We start from the raw sequence: 24,197 nt of genomic DNA, 5'->3' as shown, positions 1-24,197 counted from the left end.
ACTGCAAATGCTTCAGAAACCACCAACCTGTATGAGCTCCATCCTGAAAAAGTAGCTGCTTCCTTTTCCAACAGAAAGCTGGATAAGGACTATTTTGAGGACTTTGGGTTTTGCATTTTCCATGCTGTGTTTTGGTGCCTGTCCTGGTATCCCCTTACTACACTAAAAACAAGTAAGCAGAAAGGATCACATTATGTTTGCAAACAAAAGGTTTAAAAAAATAATTCCAAGAGTGAAGTTGGAGTTCTGTTATCACTGAAAGCATGAAAAACAGGAGAAATGGGGGGGGGGGGGGGGGAAACAGCAAATAGTTTCAAGAACTTTAGATTATTTTACTGTGATCCTGATTTTACCAGCTATATTCACCCTGAGTGGCATTTTAGTTTGAAGAATTCAGCAGCTTTCCAAGCTGTGTTTACTTCACCACATTCTACATGGGAGGTCTCCCCAGTGCCTGTGTGTTACACAGTGACCACAACCCACCCCTGGGCCCTCTCTAGGGAATCTGAGTGATTAGAAATTATCTGCACTTGTCACTGAGGACTTGGGAAGGAGAAAAAGAGAGTGAGAGAAACGCCAAAGCAGGACTAAATGAGAAAAAGGAAACATGTTTAATTAGTGTCTTCTGTAAAACTTTACAAATGTACAGCATAGTGCAAAAACGCAGTCTCAGCACATCACCTTCAATAAAATTAACAATGTAAAAAGCTGAGGAACACAAGCTTCCTTCTTCACAGGAATGGCTCCTGAGTGCTCTTCCTGGAGGTTCCTCTCTCACCATCAAGCTCCAATCTCATGTTTATAGTAGAGCAAAAAGCCTAAAGAAAGCCCCAGGAACCCTCCTGAGACAGGCTGAGCCTGCCCTGTGGGACACAGCCTGAGACAGAGCCAGGCCAAGCTGCTCCTGGCTGTGCCCACGGGCAGCTCTCCCCAGGGCTCACTTCCCAACCCCAACCAGACAATCCAGCCAGACACAAGCGTATGCCCAGCCTCAAGCATGTGACAGGCTCCACAAAAATACAGCAAAACTACTCAGGAGCTTGAAGTTAAGCATGTGCTTAAATACTTGTTGCATCAGTACATTCAGTGTTAACATGACAGCAGCCTAGAGTGTGGAAGTTCAGAGAAGGGTGCAAATCTTGAACATGCACTGTCAGTGTCAGGAGACACCAGGCAGTTTTCAATTACCTATGAGAAAAGAAGTAAACAGAGTGCAACTCAATGACTTTCCATCACTGGAAAGGGCAAAATAGGGTGGAAATGGGCTGATCTAGGTGAAATTTCTAAGCACAAATCTGTCAAAAAGAAAAATCTTGTCCAGGATACACTCAAGCACATCATCTAAATACCAGGCCAGTGGGGCTGCTGGAATTTTCCCTTAGTCCTGAGCACAGAAACAGTGGCAGGGATTCATTCAGGAGCTCTCACAACCTCGCTCCTGCACAGACCACACCACCAAGGCAGGGACAGCTCCCAGCACAGCAATCAGCTGGGCAAAAATGTGCTCAAAAGTGAATGTTTCTGAACTAACACATTTGTTCACATAGTGATAAATGGATGGAGGAAAGGGCTGTGACAGGAAGGTCCATTTTTAAAATGCTCATCTTATTGAGGAGATCTGAAGCCTGTACTTGTCTGACTGGTGAGTTACCCTTTGGGGTGGATGGACCACAATGCTCAGAAATGTGGTTCATAAGCAAGAATTGTCATGGCAGTGAAGGCAGGCAGAGCATTTATTCAAATGATACTGGCACAGCTTAAACCTCCCTGTCTAAGCCCTTAGGAGGCCTGAGTTAATTGAATTTCCTGGGTCTGTCCTACTGCATTTGGGTAACCTTCCTAAGGAAAAGCAACTCAGGTAGAAGATACTGAGATAAATAATACGTTCTCATTAGAACTACAGCATAAAAAACAAAGCTCTGCTTTGTTGAGAAACTCAGTTGTCAGAAACCACATGGATGGGGAAGGTTAGTTCAGCCTTTGAGGCTGGTCTCAGATGCACAAAGGACAGAAGAAAAGTTTGTGGGACATGGTGGACTAACCATTCTGCCTCTCTCTCCTACATTGAGCAGCTGAGAGTTCTTCTAAAAAGGGGATCCAATAAATTAAACTGTTTAATCAGATTCTAAACATCAATAAACCAACAGGCACATCTTCAGGGGAAATAGAACAGGTCAAAGTAACGAAAAAAAAACCCAAACCATTGGACTGGACATGGAATACTTAGCCAGCACCAAAACCCAGAGTGCACTCCCTCAGCCCTCTCTGCACACAGAAAATTGTGTGTGCAGAAAAGTCTATCCCTTTTCTATTTTTAAAGTATGGAGTGCCCTGCCTTTATGTAAGAGAAAATAAATTTGGGGCAAAACAAATCCCAAACAACAAAAGCTCTCAACTCAGCATGGGATGTTTTGCAGCCTGTGATGGTCCATAGCTCCCCTAAGAACCAGAGGCACATTCTTGGTGGGGTCACTCAGAAAATAAGCTTCTACACCCCCAAGAGATCTTTTTCCTACTCACCCTAGGAGGAACAGGTACATCCTATCAAACACAGAAAATGAATAAAAAATATTTTTAGAGCATTGGACTGGCATGTAGAACCATTTTCCTATTAAAAATCCAGAATCAACAACAGGCATCTTAGTTCATCTGTGCTGCCCCAATAAAATCCAACAGTTTGCCATTGCAGGCACTAGTCAGGATCACTATTTTATGAAGTCTCAGATGGACTTTCAAGCTACTCTTCACTTATATTTTATTAAAATATTTGAAATTTCTAAAGCATTTTCAAGGAAAAATAAAATCCTGGCATGTTCTCACTACCCCTCGGAGCAAGCACCAGAAGTAGTATTTTGTTTTAAAAAAACACTGAAATCCAGGTGCAGGGAGGGTAATGCAACAGCTACTGACCATTTCCATCTACTAAAAAAAAAAAAAAAAAAAAAAAAAAAAGGAAAGAAAAAAGGGCCCAAAAAGAAACTCTCTTGTGGGTTTCTGAGTCAGTTTTGTTTCTTTACATTCAAAGCTGTGGATGCTTGGATGGGTGGGAGGGAGTTGTTTTCCTTGGAAGCTAAATCACTGGCTGCTGTCCATTGAAGAACTCAGGTTTAGAGGGATATCCCCTTGGACACCCACAGAGGACATGTAGGAAGCTATATTTTCAGAAGGAACATAAAGTGATGAACTTTCAGGCAAGTTGATGAGGTCATTCCCAAAGATGGACTGACGGTCGAGGAGGAACTGCTGGGCACTTTCAGGAATGACATCTTTCCCTAGGAATAGACAGCAGAAAATTCAGCTTCTGGAAGGCAGGTTGACAGATTTTACACATGTAGAACTGAAAAACAAACAAATCCCAGCTGCAGCAGCAACTGAAGAGCCTCACTCCAGCAAAACCACTTGGAAACACCTGAGCAGAACTTGGACTCACTCAAAAGCCCATTAAAATCAAGGGAAGTCTTTTCAGGACACCAGGTGGGTTCTGCCTGAAAGCTGAGATGCCTCACAAGTGAAAAAGGGATGACTGAATGCTGGAGACACTGAGAAGAGGATGTGAGCAGCTGCTCTTCTCCTTCACTCGAGATGTGTCTTTCTCCCTCTTTGTAGGACCAGAAAGGCTTTGCAAACAGAGGATGCTCAAGGACTCTCTTCAGTGTACCTGGGCTTCTAATGCCTTTGAGGTGCTCATGAAGGGGGCTGAGTCTGGAAGTCCTTGAATGACACACAGTGAATCAAAACTGGGGCAGGCCCAAGTGGCTACAGCACCAAACTAGGGCTCACAAGAGCTCCACTTTCAGGTCTGTCCCAGCTGAACACACATGAACATACATCACAGTTCCACAACAAGGACAACACTCCTGCATTCATATCCAAGGTCAATGACACACTTAATCAGAGTCAGCAAGTGGCTCAGCTGGACTGTTCCCTTGAGGTCAGTTAAAAGGTCTGGAAAAGAGACCCACAGCCTGTGCCTCTGGCTGCCAGCAGGTACTGGGGCACCTCCTTTGCAGCAGGAACCAGAGGAAACCCAGGACTGTACAGCTCTTACCACCCCTACCCACTGAGATCACCACATTGCTCTGAGGTGGCAATGAACAGGCAGAGAAAACAATGGAAACACTGACAATCAAAACCAGTTCAATTCCATTTACACCTCAGTTAATCCTCCACCCTTTTCCCACAGCTCAGGAACTGGCTTAGAAAGCAAAATGACAGATGTGGCAAGTTGTCACTGCTGGACATATCTGGCTGCCTGAACAACATCCCATGCCAAGTCCACAGAGCTGCTGGTGCTCCTACCTGGGCAGGTGTTGTTGAATGGTGGGTTGAACACTTTTGGGGGCAGCTCAGTTGCACTCTTCTCCAGATCCACTGTGAGTCGCTGCATCTTGATGCAAAAATATAAACTACAATGTACAATTATACAAAGACAGGGGAGCTTGTTAGAACTAGGCCATGTCTGAGCACCCACTGCTCACCCCACTGCACAACCCCCCCAGTAACACCAGCCATCCTCCCTGCCCAGCCTCTCCTCCCAGCCTCACTGCTCTTCACTAAAGCAGCCACAGCATGGGGATGATCAAGGGCAGATCTGCCTGAAGGACAGGGTGTGGGAGGTGCAATCCCCTATTCAGCACTGGCTAATCTGGTGTGAAGCTCATGTCACATGAGGGGCCAGGCTGGTGTCACTGTGACTGCCATACAAAGCAAACTCACAGCCCTCTGCAGCCAGTAACAAAGAGGAAAGAGATTTTCTTTCAATTTTCCTATGACTGTCTTTGAAGTGAATCTTGTTTTTGCTTACAGAGTGCTCTAGGCACAGAGCTCCTGCACATACTGCTTCCAGGCTTCTCCATGCCCATGGCTTTCTGTAGGACAAGCAAGAGCTCCTGGTAAGTCCTGTGGGCTCAAGGACTAAACTATTGAATATTGCAGCCTCCTTTTCTGGCCTTTTCTCTCATGCAATTCTTTTTAAAATGTTACAGCCCTTGCTTCCAAGACTTGCTAATTAATATTAACTATTTCTTACACACTCTCCTTCCTAACACTCAGGAAGTGGAATTACCTAGTAAATTCAAAATAATTAAGACTTAAAAAGGATGTTAATACCATGAAAAAGGTTTAGAGACCTTTTGCATTTCATTAGAGTAGATAACACTCTACTTGTAGACATAGCTGGCAGAACCATCCAAGTCTTCACCCAACTTGGTTGTCAGCAAGGGCTCTGAAAATTCACTCTCCATCATGCAAGGAAAAGAACCAGCCATACAATACACTTCCAGCCTTAATGCTTCTGTGAGTCTATGGTTTCCTTCAATGCTTATTAAACCTGCTCTTTCTGCACTGCAGAAATGTTTGTGTAAGTATCAATTCCAAACAAATATTGCCAAACTATTTCTTCTTGTTTCTTCATGTAGGGGCATGCAGGAAGCTCTGTTCTAATTGGTATTTCACTGCTCCTGAAATATACAGGGATGGCTGTACTTTGTAAAGGCATATTTTATAAAGAGCTTTGGCACAAAGACACTTTATAAATCTATGGTATTAGCAGGATGTGACATTCTCACTGAAAAAAGTTTAAAGGAGCCACTTGAAATTAAAGACTTCAGGACACCAACAGTAAGTCAGAGCTTTTATCCAGACAAAGCCTGGCTGAGTGGGAAAAACAGGTCAAGAATGTAATACAATACTCTGATGCTGCCCCCAGGAGATGCTATGTGCTGTGCTTTAGCCCACTCTCCCCTCTAGTTATGAAATAACTTCCTCAGTTATGCACAAGCTCTGCTTCATAGTTCCATTATTATTTAGGCAAGGAGCTCTAGGGGAGGTGTCCCTGCAGTGGGCAGGGGGTTTGGAACAGGATGAACATTAAGGTCACTTCCACCTCAGCCATTCTGGGGTTCCATGACTGTTAATATCATATCTCAGAAATACCCAGCTCTTACCGGGGACAGGCTGGCTTCCATTTCAGTCAAATTCCACTCACTCAGAGATAAATTGGGATTAAAGACCTGTTGGGACAAAAATACAGCTAGAGCTCTGAAAGGTGTAATGGTTTGAGATCCTCCTGCCCTCCCCTGCCTGCTGGAGGGTGCAGCCCAGCACTCCCTGAAGCTGCAGACAAGGCTCCTCTGCTGACTCTGGCACAGCTGGGCTGGGCTGTGGGCACTTGTGCTGACCCATGAGCCCTGCTGCCTGCCAGGGACAGACACTCCATGCCACTCTCCTGTCACAAACCAGGGCAGCTGCACACACAAATCAAAGCCCTTTTCTGCTACTCTTGAGTCCTAGGACCTTGCCAGATTCATAGGACTCTTAAGAGCCTTACAGAATTTAGTAGCAGAGAACAGGCTACTGTTGCATCAGGGCTTTGGTGGCAATTTCTTGAGAAGTCTGAGCAATTTGGGAAAAGGAGCTGTTGATTTGGGGCCAATTTTATGATTCATTCTCACTCTTGTGACATTAGTTGCATAGAGGGAAGTGTGTTGGAAACAGGAAAACATTTTCTAATGAGAAACAAGAAACATAAATCAACAGTCAGTGATAGATCAGGCCATTAGAAAAGATCTCTGTAAAGTCAGAATCAACCACAGACACTTGGGAACTGACTTAAAGAGAACAAGATTGATTTTTTTTAAGTGATTTTTCATTCTGTTTATCTGTGCAAGCTTACAGCGTGCCTTTATCTGAAGCACCTCCTCAAGGGGGCATATATTTGACATACAGACTTTTTTCTTACATACAGAGTTATTTGATTATTGGCAAAAATCTTTTATATACCAATTATCTGTACAACAGAGGAATAAACAAACCTTCCTATTTATGCATGTCTGCTTAAGAAAAAGCCATCATCCATTTTTAAAGAAAGGTAATATAAGAACTGAGACTGATAAATACCTCAGCAGAGAGAGGATTTTCCCAGAATATGAGGAAGAGGGGAAGGTAGGAAAACCTAAACACAATCTAGGAATATCTAAGATGTAGGATATGCAGAAAACAAATTAACCCCTACAAAGCAATTACCAAACTAGGTAGAAAGTCATACTAAACCTATTTTACATAAATGTGTCAGGTCTCATGTTGATTCATTTACGAAATGCAGTGTTTTGTGCTCCTAAAAGTCCAAATATGCATATTATTTTTTTTTTTAAAAAGCACAATTTAAAGCTGGAATCTTATGTGCAGGTCAAAACAGAGCTGTGACTCCACAGGCTACATGAGGCAGGTAAAATGCCACAGGAGAAGAAGCAGCATGACCTGATCCTCCCCAGCAGCACTCACATCCAAGAGGCTGGCAGGCTCCAGGCTGTACTGCTGGCTCCTCAGCAGCAGCTGCAGCCCCTCCAGGCTCCAGTCACTGCCCTCCAACGGGTCTGAAATATCTGTTCTGAGAAAACACAAGGGAAATATTGCCACAAAGGAAACCTGCATAGATATCCACAGAAAGCAGGACTGAGCAGCCTTCCAAAAGGATGTTTATGTTTAAATCTCATTCTGAAAACCAAGAGCCCAACATCAGCCTGGGTTTATGCCATGAAACTTGGTTTAATCCCAGAGTACAACTCAGCAGAGGGACTGGGCAGATGGTAAAACAAATGAGACAATCTCTCCTGGGTGACACGTGGTTTGGGGATGGATACTCTGTGCACCTCTCCTGGACACTGGGAAAATTAAAGCTTTCCTTAGAAAAAATCCTTTTAGAGATGCACTTGGAACCAGAGCAGGCTGCATTGCCATTCTCCTTGGTCCAAGATGCCTGAATTACTGTCAACTAATGCTCTTTAAAGAATTGAGTTTTAGCTGCAGGCATTTACCCTGCAGGCTGCATTTACTGGAGACATTCAGCTAAATAGCAACAGTGAGGCCCTGCTGTGATTAAATCCCCCAAAAGCTATCAAAAAATTATCTTAAATCAGGTCTTTAAAAAAGGATTATTTGTATTTTATTAGCATGTATTTAAGCAGCCAGTGGGTTCACAAGGAGAAATTTGATTCTCTGTAAGGACTTACAGGAAAATGGAAGCTTTTCTGATAACCTTATTGAGTGTTTTGGGTTCCCCTCCCTCACAGTCCTCCTTACATTGCTCAATTGCTATCAAAAATGAACTGCAGTTAAATTCCACGTCATCCACCCAGCTGCACCTTGCTTTCCTTCTGCTGGTGAGGCCTCCTGGACATTCCCCCATGGCATGGGTGCTGTTGGGATTTCAGTCTCAGAGCTCTCTGGGATCACCCTGGGGCTGAGCCCAATGTCACAGTGCCAATCCCCTGGGCAGGAGTGTAGCACAGCCCAGTGCAGGCCTGCAGACACAGATGCTGGTCTGGGCTCCAGCTTTCACTTGGACCTTGGGCAAATCCCTCTCAATGCAAAAAGGCTCTTCCTGCTCTCACAGCTCTGTTGCACATCCTCTGCCAGCTCTTCTGCTGTGCCCTTCAAGCAAGTGATTCATATGCCCCTTGTGAACTGTCCCCTGGGATTCAGGGGTCCTCCAGCAGGTGCCACAGGTACAGGATGGAGCTCACCAGGCTGTACTTGGCTACTTGAAATCCCCCTCCCTCCCCACCCTGGGAATGGGAGGAGAGAGCCCTGGCTCACCTGTCCAGCAGTGCCCTCCTGCCTCTCCTCTCGGGTGGCTGGGAGGTCCCTGGTGGGGCTGCAGCACAGCTGCCTTTGCCCTCCAGCACAGACTGAACCATGGCCACGGGCAGCACCGGGGGCTCGGAGCAGCCGCGGCAGCCGGGCAGCACCTCGGGCTCCGTGCTGGCCTTCACTCCAGGGCTCACTGGCTCCTCCTTGATCAGCATGAGGCACTTCTCCCTGCACCAGAGACAAGGCTGAGCACCACACAGCTGCCCTGCAAAGGCCTCGTGCTACTGGGAAGGGCAGGAGCACAAGGCATTGCTTCCACTCCCCATCAAACTGCTCCAGAAGGTCTTTCCATTTCCTTAGATGGGCAAAAGCAGCCAGCAGCCTTTTTCTTTTCAGCAACCTCCAGAAACATACTCAGCTGGAATATCTGCAGTCACTTCATCAGTCACAGCTATAATGGATTTGTCCCATAATACAGAAATTAAATTCCTATTAACTGATAATTTCTTGGGTGAGTGTTAGGGACAGGTTAAAGGGACACTGGGCTAGAGAGATTCCCCTGAAAAAGAAAAGTTTCCACCCTAGAGACAAGAATGGGATCAGTAAGACCATCCCATGTAGGAGTTAGGATTGGATCAGCAAGCACTCTAGAGATCCCAATGACACAGGCCAGGATCTTGTGGCCCTGCAGGACTTGAATAGAAGCTGTTGAGATCTGACAGCCATAGTCAGATGTTTTATTTGGTTGGAGGCAGAGGTCTGCCTTTCCAATGGAAGAGACACTCCACATTACTTCCAGATGGGCAAATGACAATGAAGTTTTGTTTAGAAGCATTTTGTGTGTGAAAGCCTACTCTGTGTTACTTGTAGGAGACTTAAGAACTCCCCATGAAACTGCATAGAGCCAGCCTGGAGCTGAAGTGACAAAGGTATGGAGATAACAGAGATAGTATGTGACACACAGAGCTTTCCTCAGCATTCCTTTTAGATCATCTTCTCATCTAAATTCCCACCAGAAGTGCAGCTGATTTAGGAGGTGCCACATCTGAACTGAGGGGGGTCATGGCTGGCTCAGATGCTGAAGTTGTGCAGACACAGCACAGATCAGAAGCCACCAGATGGCACTCAGTAATTAGTAGAAATAAGCAACTGAAGGTTACACTAAAGATTTTCTGCTCTAGAAATGGCTTCCAGGTCTGGGGTTTTTTTTTGTTTTGTTTTGTTTTTAATCTGAAGCTCTTTATAGGCTTCTAGTTAATTTTATGGCTATGGTTTCAATTATGCAACAGATTTACAGGCAATTTCTAGAGTATAGCTGCTTTGCCTCTAAGCCTGAGAAACTGTTTCCATGATTCATCTGTCTACTTACTTTCCACTGACATAGCTTTAGCTATTTTGCTACTAGCCCTAAATACACTGCATGTCTGTGGCAGGAAGAGATAAGGATTAAAATACCTCTGCATTCAGTTCTTAAGTTACTGGGGCCTTTTCACAGAAAAGTTGTCAAACATCGGAAGTTGTTGTGATGCAACCTTTCTGTTCTCATTAGCTGTTAGATGTAAAATTTGATTGTTTCTTCTTTGCCAAAGCCAAAAGGAAACTCTCCTTTCTCTCTCTCAACAAATCCAACAAGTGTTAGTATCTCATTAGTTCATTAAGTTTGAGACAGCCCCTGTCTTGAGGACAAAATATAAAGAAACGTGGAATATTTCTCAAAGAGGAGAGTGGAAGTTCTCAGCATGAAACTCAGAAGTCATGCTGTTATTACCCCCCTCTAACTCTGAAAATCTGACCCACTTTGCAAGCTGGAAAAAAGTATTGGAAAAAAGTATTCCAAAACTGGAAAAAAAGAGATATATCACATATCTCTATAGAGATTTGTGAATCAGACAGAAACTTTGGTAGAATTACAGCCACAAAAAACTCTGGGTAAGAGTTGCATAAGCATGTTAATACCCAACTCTCCTTATTATTAATCACAAACATGTTTACCTGTCATTTTCAGGAGGAGATTGCATATTCATGATGTTGGGTGGTGATGCTTCAGTAACATCAGATATGATGGGTCCTCCAGTGATTGCAGGGCTGTTTAAGCAAGAGGCAGGCTCTGTTGATGGCTAAGAGAAAAGCAAAAGTCATACAGATTCATCCTTCTGACCCCAAAAGAAGTCCAGGGCCCTATCTGAGATGGTTAGGGTTTATTCACTGTGACTTTGAGTCCCCCCATATGGAAACCAAGAAAGCTTTTACCTACTGTGCAGCATTATAATTTCCTCTCACTTTTCCTCCAACCGCACAGAGGTACAGGTGTGAAATAAACCCTATGAAGTGTCAGCAACCAAGAGGTTTTACCATGTCTGACATTTTGCCTAGACTGTTCAGCTTCCTCTGGAGGGAACGATCCCACACAGCCCAACAGGGCTGTGTGAGCCTCTCATGCCAGCTCACATATTTTAACTGCATGACAGAAGTGGCTGGTCTCTGCTCTGATGGTGGTGGGGATTCCTCAGAGGATACAAAAATCCCACTTTTAGAACTCACTCATTTTTTTCTTCCCTCAAGGTGAACCAGGGTGGGGTAAAAACATGGAGAGTTCAGTGTGCAGGGTCTGCTTTCCACCAAAGCCCATGGCCTCCCTCATGAAGGCATCCATGAAACTGAGCAGCTGGAGGAGTTTTAAATGTCACCCAGATTAGCAAACCTCATTTTTTCTTCATTGCAAACTCTTGCCAGATGACTTACTCCATAATGTCTATTATTGCTTCAAGCATTTCCCCCCTGGCCAAAGCCACCCCACAGAGCTGAGAGGCTGAACCCACCGACTGTATGAAATAGGGGTCGTGGAGAGGGTCTGCAGACAAGTGCCGGCTGAACTTGGACACTGGTGGAGCTGAGATCCCATTGTCAAGCATCAGAGGTCTGTGAAGAGAAACAGGTTTGTCTTCCAGCATGTACTGACTGGCTCCTGGCTGCTCTTACACAAAACATCCCTCAGCCAAGAGCTCTTCTCCCCTGTGTACTCTGGTTTTCCTCAACTGTAAGTCTTTCTTGCCTGGTGTTATGGGCAAGGAAGGCCAAAAACAGTTTTGAAGCAGACTTGCCTATCCTGCCCAAACCTACCCAGAGCCCCCAGGCAGCACTCTGCTCTGCACCAAGTAGCTCCAGGCTGCACACCATCCTTTCCTGCAGCCATTTAGAAGAGAGGCAGGACAACTGTGAAAGATAAAACACTAAGGATGTAGATATTCACACAAGAGCTGAGGTTTCTGGAAGACAGACCTTTGTGTTTCCAAGGAAGCAGGAACTCAAATTACCTTAGAAATTGCAGCTGGTTTTGTGAAGTGTGATCCCTCATCATAAGAGGGTAATACAGTTGCTGTGCAGGTAGTTCTGTGCTCTTCTGCCCTTTCTCACTAATTATTTGCCTTTTTACAAAAAAGCAGTGGTATAAGACATTTCTTGGGCTCCAAATCTTTTACAGGGAGGACATAGCCCTGACCATGAAAATTAGAGGTCAGATCTGGCACCTCATTTCTCTTCTTTTCCACTCTACTGGAGAAAAATTTCCCCAGTCATGAAACTCAACAACTTAGCAGCTGCTATTCTCCCCTTGAGCCCTTTTCTTTGCTATCTGCAGTGTTCAGCTCTTCCAAGATGCTCAGTATAGGGGGTAGGCAGAGATGAACTTATCCATGTACAGATTATGGGCTCGTTCATTCAATCCTGTGTTGACTTTACAGTCCTCACAAGAGGAGTCAGTCAAGAACAAGGACAGTGAGTTAATGAAAATTTATTTCTTTGAGCCACTTGTGGGAGGTGTGGCTCCTTTCTCTGCAGCATGGAGAAGTCTCTAAGTTGTCAAAGGCCACAAAGTAATAAAGGTGGTAACTGGAGGCAGGTCTCTGTCCCTAGCGAATTCCACTCAATAGTCTGTTCCCCTTCTTTAAATCACAAGCACCACAGGGTAAGAAAGGCATAACTGCTCTCTCAAAAGTCACTAAGCTTCCTAATTCAATTCACTCTATTCACTTGCCTTGCAGAACTTATCTAAAGATAACCCTCAACTAAAACTTTTCCCCACCTTCCTCTTTGTAAGGCCTGCAGGTTAACGCCACTAAACCAGTGTTGTATACACACACCACATTCAGTGACTGTGAGTCAAACTGCAGGTGTCTGTGGACTGGCTGGACCCAGCCCTGCTCCTACTGATGACAAGTAGCAAAACTGGAACCTGTAGGACCAGCAGTGGGGTCCTGCCCTTTAGCCTCCCCCTAGTTAGCACTCCCATGTCCCACTGCGTGCTGTGTTCCCCAAATAAAGGTCACGAGCTGACATGGTGCTTCTCTAAAGAGCAGTGAATGGGGCCTGTCAGCAGGTCTGACTCTGCACTTCAGCCCATTCATTTCCCATCACCATGGAGCCTGGTCCGGTGACCGCCTGCCTGGGCGAGCTGAGCTTGTGCTTTTACTGAGGGGGCAGCATTATGCACCCGTGAGCGTGTGCACCACACACGGGTACTTACAGCTTCCTCTTTATCCCAGTGCTGCTGGGGCTTGATTGGAGCTGGCCAAACAGAAACTGAATCAGCTGTCAGGAGAGATCAAAATCCGGTGTTAATCAGCAGAGTGATTCAGCACTCCCTGCTCTCGCAGCCATTCTTATCTCACACATTCCTCCCTCCCAACAGCACCCCCAAGCTGAGAGCAGCCATAGAATATAGGAGACAAATTGCATGAGACATTGCAGCCTGGAACAGAAATGAGATGTCCAAGAACTCAGCCTGCCTGGCTTTCAAGAGGCACAAGCAGGTGCCTGCTTTGTGCGAAGGTTCCTGGATGCATGTGCTCAGCACTTTCCACTTTGTGCATGAAGAACTTCAGCTGGTCCTAACCTGTGAAGTGCACATGCAAACATTCCTAGGCCTGGAATTAGACCTGGATCCATTAAAGTTTTCAGAGACATTTAGAAGAGGTGCTGTAAAGTCTGACAAAGACTTTGCAAGTGGAAGAGGCAACTCCCTATGGAGAGCCTGGATGGAGGTCTGAGCTGTTTCAGTTGAGTTTTTCAGCTCTGTGAATGTCAGTGTTGATATAACAGGACACTAAAAAGGAAGCAGAGTAGCTTTGGAGAGGAATCACTTAGCAACATATTCCCAGGTCAGCTTGAACTTAATGCTTTGCTTTGACCTCCAAACAAAGAGAGCATTATTATTATATATCACAGCTGGCTCTTACTCATTGCTCAATATAACAAAATAGAGTTGCATAAAAGCCTCTACAATGAAGCATGTGGCTGGTCCAGCCTCAGAGCTGGAGGAAGGCTTGATAGCCTCGTGCATTTCTGTCCAGTCCTATGACTCCGTGATGCCACGTGAGGGTCAGAACATGGGGACTGGGATGTGTGACGTGCTCAGTCATGTCAGCACCATCCAGGAATCACTGGAGAGGCCTTTTCTATACTGCTTATGCTAGATTTTAAGGGAGATGTTCTGCAGTCTAAAAGGTTGCACAGTAATTCCTCAACTACACCAGTAACACCAGAAAATGAAGTCATTGCAGTTACATTCCCCCAGTGGGGTGATGGGTGCCAATTCTGACACCTGCAGCTTCCCACTGGTGCTGGCAGGGGTGGGGTTCCTCTTGTGAACAAATGGAAGATTTGGGAAGCCCAAAGGCATTGGTACAACCAAAACAGAGGCAACACAGGGCAATTAGTGAGAGTTGTGCTCTCTTGCTCAGGATTTCAACAGAAAAGTGGTTTCTAACATCACAGAAAGCACTGACAGGGAAATTACAATCTGCTGCTTAAGGGCACAGTCTGTGCTTTGCTAATGACCTGTTTCCATAGGATACATAAAAGCATCACACCACTTAAAGAGAAAATAATTACACTGCCATATCACATGTGGAGATTATGGGACAAGAAAAAGCAATCAGAGGAGGACACAGACCAGGCAGCACAAGCAAGTTTTGAGTTTATATGACCTTTACCTTGTTGATGACTTTCTGTTGCTGTGAGTGGTTCTGCCGGAGAGAAACAACTTCCCGCCAAAGAACTTCATTTTGCCTGAAAGTGAAACAGAAATTTTTCATGAGAACAGAAACATCAACAGCTCATGTGCTGCCATGATGCACAGTAGATTCAACTGTGCAAAGTTTGTCTCACTTCCAGGCTCTTGCAGTGTTTGGCTCTTCTCAGGTGTCCCAAACAAGATCACACAATTGCCTTCTTTCTTCTTCTTCTTTAACCTCAAAAGAACTATAGACCAAAGCATGGAGGAAAAACAAATAAAGAGAAGCTAACATTTGTAGGGGAAGGGAACAAGAGGACACATGTTTTTGTGGAACATTTGGGCCAAACTCAGAATTTCATCAAGGCCTGATTTGTGACTGTGAGTTATTTCCATGCTGCAAAAGGTTTGCCAGCCAATTTCTCTCTAGAGTACATGGATGCCTAAACTGTCAGGCCAGCAAAACCTACCATACAGGTGAAACTGATAGATCCTTTTGCTTTTTAGGCCTTCTAGTGTGGATGGATGCTAGAACTGGGAAGGTAAAGTCAAGAGATCTGAAGAGCACAGTAGAAGAGCTTGTACAGCAAGAATCTCTGCAGTGAACTTTCTGTACTGGTACTGACAGGATTTTCAGCAAAACAGCATTCCTTAGTCTGACAGCTTGTACTGGAGTTATATCCTAATTGTTCTTCACCAGTGTAAATTTCTTAACATGGATCCAGCTTGGGATTTCTCCTCTGCCTTAGTTTATATCATATTCTTTTCATCCGTTGAATGCAATTTTGCCAGGTGAAGGGAGGGAGCAAGCAAATCAAAAGGGAGAATAAATTAAAATCAAGGCCAAATAATTAATACTGGAACTCCTTAAAAATTAAATCAAATGCAAGCCAGGAACTCATTGCTGCTGTAACTGAATTTCAGTGCAAACTCATGCATGTGCTACGTGTGGGAGTCATTAAAAATGGATGTAGGATAAAAATAGGTATTCATTGCACATAAGGTGCTGGTATGGAGAGAAATTTCCCAGTATGTAGTGTTCTCTCAAGGCCCAGAGTGACACTGTCATCTGGTGGTGTATGAATATGAGCTCTCATTGTAAAAGAAAGGGTTTGGGTCTATTTGATTATTCAAGTGCTTTTTAAACAAAGCTCTCTGCAAAGATTAAAATTCTGGATGCAAATTAAAACTCCTCCAAGTCCATGATTTATAAAACGATATCCACTTCCTAATCTTTTTAGTGACCATGTCTGAGTCATAAAATTCCCATCTCAGACAGCTGGAGATCAGGAAGCCACATGCAGGAAGCATTGCATCAGCTTGGTTCACTCTTACCCAACAATTCTGACCATGTCAGATGACAATGACACAGCCTCAGGGAGATGAGTCCATGGACTAAATTATGCAGAATTTCTGATGTTATATATTATAACATACTATATTTTTCAGGCCAGTCATAAATTTTGGAGATAAATGAAGGTAATTTCTTAATAGCTGGAGTGGACTTCACCACATTTCTGCCAAGGACTCTTGGATGTGTGAGAGAGTTACACCTTTTATCACCATTCCCACCATCTGGAGGAAATAGTTATCTAAGTCCCCAGGTTATGCACATATTTCCTGTCTGACTTTCTCTCTGCTTTCCTCATCTGTGAAGGGAAAACAAACGAGACAGAGAGGTTGAGAATTGATTCATATTTTGTAGATCAGGTGTGCATAGAAAGCCCACATGTTGTTGTCTCAACAGATCTCTGGTCAGTCCCTGGCTCCCTGGGAAAGGAATTGTGCAAGGCTCCTCCTTTCAACCATTCCCCATGAGCCACCACTCCAGAGAAGCAAATGCCCATAAGAAGCAGCCTGAGTAGGATTCAACTCACTGCTTCATGTCCTGCACTTGACACTCCATGTTCTCCTGCTGACTTCTCAGTATCTGTACCTCGTATAACAACCTGCTGAGATCCTCCTGGCGCATCTTGGTCTCCTCACTTTTCACTACTGACACCTGAGGAGAAAAAAATCAAAGGTAGATTTTACCTGTACAAGAAAGGCCATGGACAGAGAAAGTCATTGAGGTGGCTCAGGTGCAGGACTGTCACCAGCTGAAACACCAGGACAGGTCACATGCCAAAGAGTCTGAACTATCCTAGGGATACTATTGAAAACATAGAGCAGGACAAGTCTATTCATACAAAGGGTCTGCTGGCAGAATTACATTCTCTGTCAGAGTGGGGACCTATTTCAAATGAGAAAAACAAAAGTATTTTGAGTATCAGGGAGGAATTAATCTGAACTGATTTAATCTTTCTACTTTAACTACAGAGATACCAAATCAAACCTCATGCTTTACAGGGACACGTTTGATGTAATGCTTCAAACTGACATACCACATTTGTATTTCCAGAAGGCTTTTGTTCAAGTACCTTTACAGAAGTTGCTATGTTATTTCAGTAAGACAACAACACTTTGGGGGGATTAATAAAAGGTTAAAAGACAGAAAACGGCAGGAATAGGTTGTCTCTTGTATAAGAAAAAAAGATGTCTGTTGAGCACCCTGCAGGACTTATTCAGGGTATTTCTCCAGGAAAACAGTAACAATTCAAAGGCAGAGAAGTGGGAAGCAAGCCTGGCCCTGCAGCACTACACAAATGTCTTGTGATACAGAACAATAGAGCAGAAAAACACAGACAAAACTCTGATGCAAGCCAAGCCCTGCAAAGCAAGAACCCCAAGCCCAGGTGTGTGTGGGGAGAACAGGAACAACACTGGGGTGATGCTGGAGTTCTGCTGAGCAGGACCTGGCAGCTGCCTGTTCCCCCTGCCCACCCAGTGCCCCTCACCTTCCTCTTGATGTGCTCCAGGAGGTGCTCGTGGCCCTGCAGGAAGCAGAGGTGCTGGAACTCAGTGTCGTCCCGCTCAGGCTTGACAAGCCCCCCCTGCTCGATGTTCACCACCTTCCTGAAGCCATCTGCACAGAGAGGACACAGCTGATGGGCCAGCAGGACCCAGCACTCCCTCCACCTCCACCCTCATCACTCTTGAGGGCATTTCTGACCACCCTCCACACTTATTGAACTGCCAGTTCTCACATCTGGGCATGTTTTTGGGCCATATCCACCAGAAACCCAGGGCAAGGGAGAGCCCTGTGCATCCCACTGGCCACCTGTAGCAGCCTGTGCCATGAAAGCCTTTCCACCACAGGCACACTGGTCTGCCAGCGGCTGAAATGCCAGCTCCTGGGGAATTCTTGTCTCAAATTGCAAGCCACAGTGATTCAGGGGAAGGTTTTTCAAAGGCACAGACCATCAACAGGTGCCACTTTTGGAAAAAAGGGTCACACGCGTATTTGGAAATCTGCTTTGAGTACTTCTCGGCAGTCCTCAAAAGGTTTCTAAGCTGTATTCAAGGATTGGCCTAAAATTTACAAAAATGCTACAACAGAGTGAATACCAAAGTTAAAGCTTGACTAAGGAACTTAATTACTTGTTGAAAAAAATCCAGGAATTATCAGAACAGTCATGTTGTTGAAGTGGCTGAAAATCACATCTAAACCTCCTTTAAGGGGTAAAAATGTCTGATCAGCAAGGCAAGGTTTGCAGGGAGGAGAACTGTCTGTTACTAGTTCAGTGATATGGCTGGTGAAAGGGATAAGCTCAGGGCACATGACCCACAAGAGCAGCACATTAAGGGGGAGATGTCACAGTTGGTGGCTGGGTAAAGCTCCATATAGAATAAAATAGAAAATGAATAATAATAGGTCATTAAATCAATGCAAGAGGAGCAGAACACCTGGTAGGTGAAAGTTCTTAGCTCACATCCTGACATGTAACCTAACAGAAATTCCATGCTGAAATTTAAGATGAACACAATGAGATCACTGCTCTGGGATCTGAGAGGCAGATCCTCTTTGGTAAAATCAATAATGCCACAACAAATTACATACATGAGACCCCAAACTTTCCTTTGCACAATTCTCCCCCATGCCTTCTTTCCTTCTGTCCCCCCCATATCTGTAGAGCCCACGTGTCCTGAGCCCTGGAGCTGCACTTACACATGTTCAGCTGCCGGACAAAGCTGGCCATGTTGTTGTGCTTGAAATACTTGGGCAGCACCTCTTTGGCAAAGCGGCCTTGGTCGAACACATGGAAGCTGGTGCCATTCTGCAAAGGAGATAAGGACAAAGGCAAAGTCAGGGGAAAGTCCCTGAAGGGCCCAGCAGGAGTCCTACAGCAGGGGAAGTCTTATTCTCTGAACTGTCACCTTGAAGCTAAGGAGAGTGACAACAGATCTCAATGACAGATGTGCTCCTTTCAGTTCCAGTATAGTCAGGCCTCTGTGGCTGCAGGTTTGATCCTTTTCTACTTTTTGTCACTGCTTAGTTGAGAGTCTTGAACATGAGAATGAAACCATTGATTTTTGTGCTCAAACAGCTGGTAGGTAGTCTGTGATCATCCCCTCTTGCATGGACTTCATAGGAAGACTCAAGTCTTAAGAAGTTCCTGAAAGTGGCAATTGTCATTATAACCCTGCCATTATAACCTACTTGTTCAGATCTAACCCAAATCCATTTGCTCCAGAGGATAGCAGTCTTGGAGGGAGCACTGCCTGGAGATATGGCACAAGAAACACAGCAAGGCAAGAAGCAAATCATCTCTGGAGACACCAGAAGCTCTGTGCACCTTTTATTAATTATTTTTAATAGTAAACTTATTTTAATAGTAAACAGCCACAAGGGCAACCCACAAAATATTGCTGGTCACGCTTTGCAGTCCAATATAGCAACACACATATTAATCAGATAAATATTCCATTTCTGGGGTTGCATTGCAAAGACCCATGACTGCCAAACAAGGCAAACTGCCTGGGATTGCTGGCAGAGAAGATGCACTGCAGGGAATGTGCTTTGTAAGAGCCCACAGGCTCTGTGTGCACTAGGAGGGTACCAGAGGTGTGAGTCCCACCTTGCACCTGTCAGGGTCTGCAGGAGCAAGGGTGCACTCAGGGAAATCTGGAAGTGTCTAAAAGAGGAAGTGCAATCAGGGCCAAGCATAGCTCAGTGACTGAAGAGAGGCTGGTGTGTGCCTGCAGCCTGTCCATGGCCAGCAGAAACCAGCCAGCTGGCAAACCCTGCTGCCACACACTACATTTCCATCACCAAATGGTGCTCATTTGGGAGCTCTAACAATTAACACCCATTAGCACAGAACCTTGGGTCAGCTGCACTTCTTGCTCTTTGCTTACTACTGCAAGTACTGAACATGACTGTGCCTCAACAGTGCTCTAACATTTTTGGGGTCTTTCTTATCATTCCTTACCCCATGGAGCTGAAGCAAAGGCTGATAAAGCACTTAAGAGATTCACTGGCAGTCTGCATGCTGGAATTATCCTCACAGACAGAGTTTGCAGACAGGACAGCAGGGACCAGGGTTTCCCAACACTGCAGACTCTGCCCTGGGGACAGAGCTGGTTTATTCTGCTTCCTTTGTGCTTCTACCCCCTTACTCTGGGATACAGCTGTGTATCCCAGGCTGAACCACTGATGGAAAATGAGAAGCACAAGAGTTTTGTATACCTCAACAACTCCTTATGTCCTCTCATGAGAGGCCATTCCTTTGAATTCAGGGCCACAATGTTCTCAGAAGCTGACACATTCAGAAATGTTCCTACAGACACAAGAGACTTTGGGGTTACTGTGTGTTCACTGAAGAAATGTGCATGTGTCAGTTTGTTCCCACACTGCAGCAATGCCTTGGCTATTTTACACCATTTTTTTTTACAGCTATTTTACACAAGCTCAGAGAAACTCTGGAAGTCTTCTCTGCCTAAAGCAAAATGACTCTGCAGCATGACAGTCGTGGCAGATGCTTATCTTAACTGCTTTTGACAGAACCACCAGGACACACATGTGCTCTGACATGACAAGTGCTAGTCCAGGACTTTGCCAGTTCTCCCTTACTGCATCTTCCATTTCAAAAATTAATTGAATTACTTCTGGCCCAATCTACCACGGATACAGAGAGCAGAGTTTTCCTTTCCATTTTACAACAGACTTTAGTGTATATATAAACCATTATTGCGTTTCCTCTCCATCTCTTCTTCATGTTAAGAGACAGTTTACAGGTCCTTATGGGGCCTGTTTTCTAGAAGTACTGATGACACCCAGATATCTTAGGTATGCACACAATCTCTCTGCTCCAAAATCACCAATGTATAGAAGCTGAAGAATATGAGAAACACGGATATCTGCAACAACAGGAAAATTAGATACCTAAAAGCCTTACTAAAACCTCCAAGGATGTAGTTGCAGCCTATGTTAGTTTGCAGGAAAGCAGAGCATGGTGGTGGTCAGTCAAAAATAACAGTGTTCAAAGTATAACAGAGGGGGGACTATTTACACAGGTTAGAAAATAATTTCTAGCCTTAAAATCCTTATTTAAAATACACTATACCAAAACTTGGTGGCTCTTAGAAATATGGCCATGTAATAGCAACATCAAACAACCATTGTCATAGATATCAGTGCAGCTCAAATCCTGTCTCAGGCTTTGAATGAAAACTTTACTGGACACAAAGTATATATAAGAAAGGCTGCTTTAGACTTTTTTTACTACCCCTCTTTAAATTTGCCTGTGTTACAGATTCTTGATTTTGGAGAACAAGTTTACGCACACAGCTTATCTATTAACTCCCTGCTGAAAACAAATCATGTTATTTGCAGCAAGTCTTAGGTCAAAAGCACAATGTGGGATCAAAGTGTTGTATAAGGGGACAAATAACTTTATTTTTGTGATTGCGCTTAGTATATTCATGCCTCTGTGACAAATAAGAAGCCAAAGCAAAGGAATCTATCCCTATGAAGCTGTACAGACAATATATACCCATATCACCATGGTCATCATTGAAAAATCAAGTAAAGCTCTTCCAAAATGATTTAGGGTGCCAGTCTGGGATCTGTTTAAATTATGGGTCTGAGTCTGAATTTTGAGTGCTGTTTATCTGCTGCCTTCTACCTAGACATTTGTGAGAGGCTGCTAAGAAACACACGTGAGATAATACCAAACATAGTGAAACTTTTTAAGGGCTTTGCACATTTCCTAGAAAATGTTAAGGAGCTGCAGATTCAAGCAAGGTGAAAAACATTTCTCTCCAAGCATGTGAAATTCTTAGAATTAGAACACGAGACACTTTTTAGGATGTCTCAAGTGAAATGTGTAAATATTATAACTAAAACACCCACAAAACAGTTGCCCCTCTGAAACAGAAAAGCCACAATTTTTCTGACAAATAATACCAAGTATATCCAAAAGTGCTTGTACTTGAATCCTGGTTTTTGCACTCTGCCAGTAACTGGGCAGCACCTGCCAAGCAAAGGGCAGCTCCTGTGCCACACACCTGGGTTTTCCCTGCTGTAGCAGGCCTTAGTGACACCCAATATCTGCTGTACTTACAGAACTCCAGCAGATGAGATGGTTCGTTTCAGGATCTTCCACCAGCGTCCAGAGTTTTGTTAGGAAGGCTGGGACATTGCTGGAGTATCCATCCATCACCAGAGAGCTGGGTGAATCCTGCATAGCTTTGCAGTGTCCCAGCTAAACTGACCCCATTGCCCTGGGAGCGCCTGCTCCCCTGCACGCACCTGCGTCCCGCAGAGAATGAACCACCCAATTTTATCCCAGGCCAGTGGAAAGTAGGCGTCCAGGGAGTCACATCAGCAGTGCTGCCTGCACTCTTAAAAACTCAGCACAATGGGATGGCATCACCAGCCCCAGAGAACAATACACAGAATGAAAATGCACTGCAGCCGATCTCGCAGAGCTGTGAATAAATACGCAGCGTCATGCAAAGGGAACACGTGCTGCCCACCTTATGCTGGGAGGTGAGCAAGTCACCAGAGCAAACCCACCTGCCCAGAGCCTGTGGGACACCCAGGCACAGAAATCTCAGGTTTGTAAAGGCATCTGAGTTGTTATTTTGGAATTTTCTTGTCCTAAACTTTGGCTGGCACAGACGAACGAGAGCTGGCCACACTCCGGGCTGTACATCTTCAGGAAGACTTTGAAAAGTCAAAATTGCAAGCAGGTTTAGCTATTATGTTATTTAGCAATAGAAATTATTTAGCTCTTGCATGGGAAAAGAGGATGCTAAAACCAGCTACACATAGAATCTTTTAGACAATACGGTTTTATGATTAATATAAAAGCTTTACAAAGCTCTAAATACGTGTGTGGCTTAATGCCAGGGTCATTTCAAATCAGAAACTGCTCTTTAAATTACATAAAAAAATATAAAATCAATGTTAAATTTTCCAGAGGTCCTAAGCAAAAACTTGCAAAGCTCAACATTCCTGCTAAAAAATGAAACAGAGCTCTCACCTGATGCCTACAGAGTCCTTTAAGGCCAAACACTGAAAGAGTCAGGAGGTGAGAAGAGACAAGATAAGTGTCACAATAACAACACATTAATTTTTTCTTACCATTTTCAAAGGGCAACTTAGAACTGTGTACCTAAGAATGTGGTATTTCCCCCGAAACCCAAATCACCATTAGCAACTGACAAAACCCAGCAAGTAACACAAATTTTACATAAGCAGGTGCTGGTCATGCCAGATAACACCATCACACACAGATCACAAGGTCAAAGTACCATAGCAGAGTGGGGTAAATGTTTGACATGCCCTGGAAACAATAATCAGGTTTTCCCTGCAAATAATCTGATATTATATATCAGGTTATAATGTATCAGGATATTATATATGTCCAAATAATTGGACAGAGCAGCCCATTCCTCTTACCTGCCCTCTGTGAGGTGCCAAACTGAGCTGGGAGGAACTGCTGCACCCCCTTGTCTGCATACCTGGAAGACTCTGGGTCCATCTCAAAGAGAAAGATAATACAATATATGGACAAGGATTTCTTCTGGGATTTAATGCCACAGTTCTGGCACTGGAGCAGACATTTTACCAATTCATTCAGGTTTAAACATGGGAAAACTTCCAAAACTGCAATTAATTCTCAACAGTCCCTGTTGAGAAGAATAAAACAACAGCAACATAAAAAAAGGCAGAGACACACATTATGATTTAACTAACAAATCAAATTAGACTACAGAGGACATTTAAAAAAATCAAACTTGACATTTCATTGTATTTTTGAATTTCAACTTAAAAATTATGAAAATCTCTTGGTCAGTTGTTTCACTGTTTTTTTCAATCAAACCTTAGAAGCTGAGTGATACTTTTCAAGAGCTAAAAATGTCAGATCGAAGCTTTTTTGGGAAAAAAAAGGTCTTTTTTCCTACAGTGAGGTTTTGCTACTCTGAGTAATAAAAATGCAAGGGAATTTTCTGGTACTGCTGCATTGGTATTCAAAAAGCTGAGACAGATTTCTCAAACTGTGGGGGAAAAACCTCTTTGCAAGCAGAAGCTCTGCACAGAAAACAGCCTCACATATCCATTTTTTACTGATAGTGCAACAGAAGGCCTAGAGTAGAAACCAGCAGCTTAATTAAACTGGTCCTTGCCTGTGATGAGATGCTACCATTTGGAAAAATAATATTTTTTGACTTTGACTCCAGTTTGCAGAAACTGCATTTACAATGTCTG

The 24,197-nt window shown here is 44.2% G+C and overlaps 1 protein-coding gene across 8 annotated transcripts in view; it reads right to left on the bottom strand.

Moving 5' to 3' along the window:
* Positions 1-854: 854 nt before the first annotated feature.
* Positions 855-24,197, bottom strand: part of HSF4 (heat shock transcription factor 4) — a 29,568-nt gene continuing 6,225 nt past the window's right edge. Inside the window, exons 2-14 of one of the 8 annotated variants that reach the window (XM_079315782.1) lie at positions 23,388-23,617; positions 18,648-18,756; positions 17,437-17,564; positions 16,477-16,601; positions 14,580-14,655; positions 13,112-13,176; positions 11,409-11,508; positions 10,582-10,706; positions 8,596-8,817; positions 7,282-7,387; positions 5,946-6,011; positions 4,300-4,387; positions 855-3,272 (exon numbers count right to left, since the gene is read on the bottom strand). In XM_079315782.1, coding sequence (XP_079171908.1) covers positions 3,076-3,272; positions 4,300-4,387; positions 5,946-6,011; positions 7,282-7,387; positions 8,596-8,817; positions 10,582-10,706; positions 11,409-11,508; positions 13,112-13,176; positions 14,580-14,655; positions 16,477-16,601; positions 17,437-17,564; positions 18,648-18,756; positions 23,388-23,447 — 1,467 coding nt within the window. In that variant the 5' untranslated portion in view covers positions 23,448-23,617 and the 3' untranslated portion in view covers positions 855-3,075. Of the gene's footprint in view, positions 3,273-4,299; positions 4,407-5,945; positions 6,012-7,281; positions 7,388-8,595; positions 8,818-10,581; positions 10,707-11,408; positions 11,509-13,111; positions 13,177-14,579; positions 14,656-16,476; positions 16,602-17,436; positions 17,565-18,647; positions 18,757-18,856; positions 19,495-19,911; positions 20,357-22,044; positions 23,155-23,387; positions 24,082-24,197 lie in introns of those variants that run through there. The other 7 variants (XM_079315784.1, XM_079315783.1, XM_079315788.1 and 4 more) reach the window with 7 other exon arrangements.

This window comes from Erithacus rubecula, assembly GCF_903797595.1.
Source record: "Erithacus rubecula genome assembly, chromosome: 12".
Taxonomy (NCBI): domain Eukaryota; kingdom Metazoa; phylum Chordata; class Aves; order Passeriformes; family Muscicapidae; genus Erithacus; species Erithacus rubecula.
Note: the sequence above shows the minus strand (reverse complement) of the source record. Positions and strands in the feature narration are given on the sequence as shown.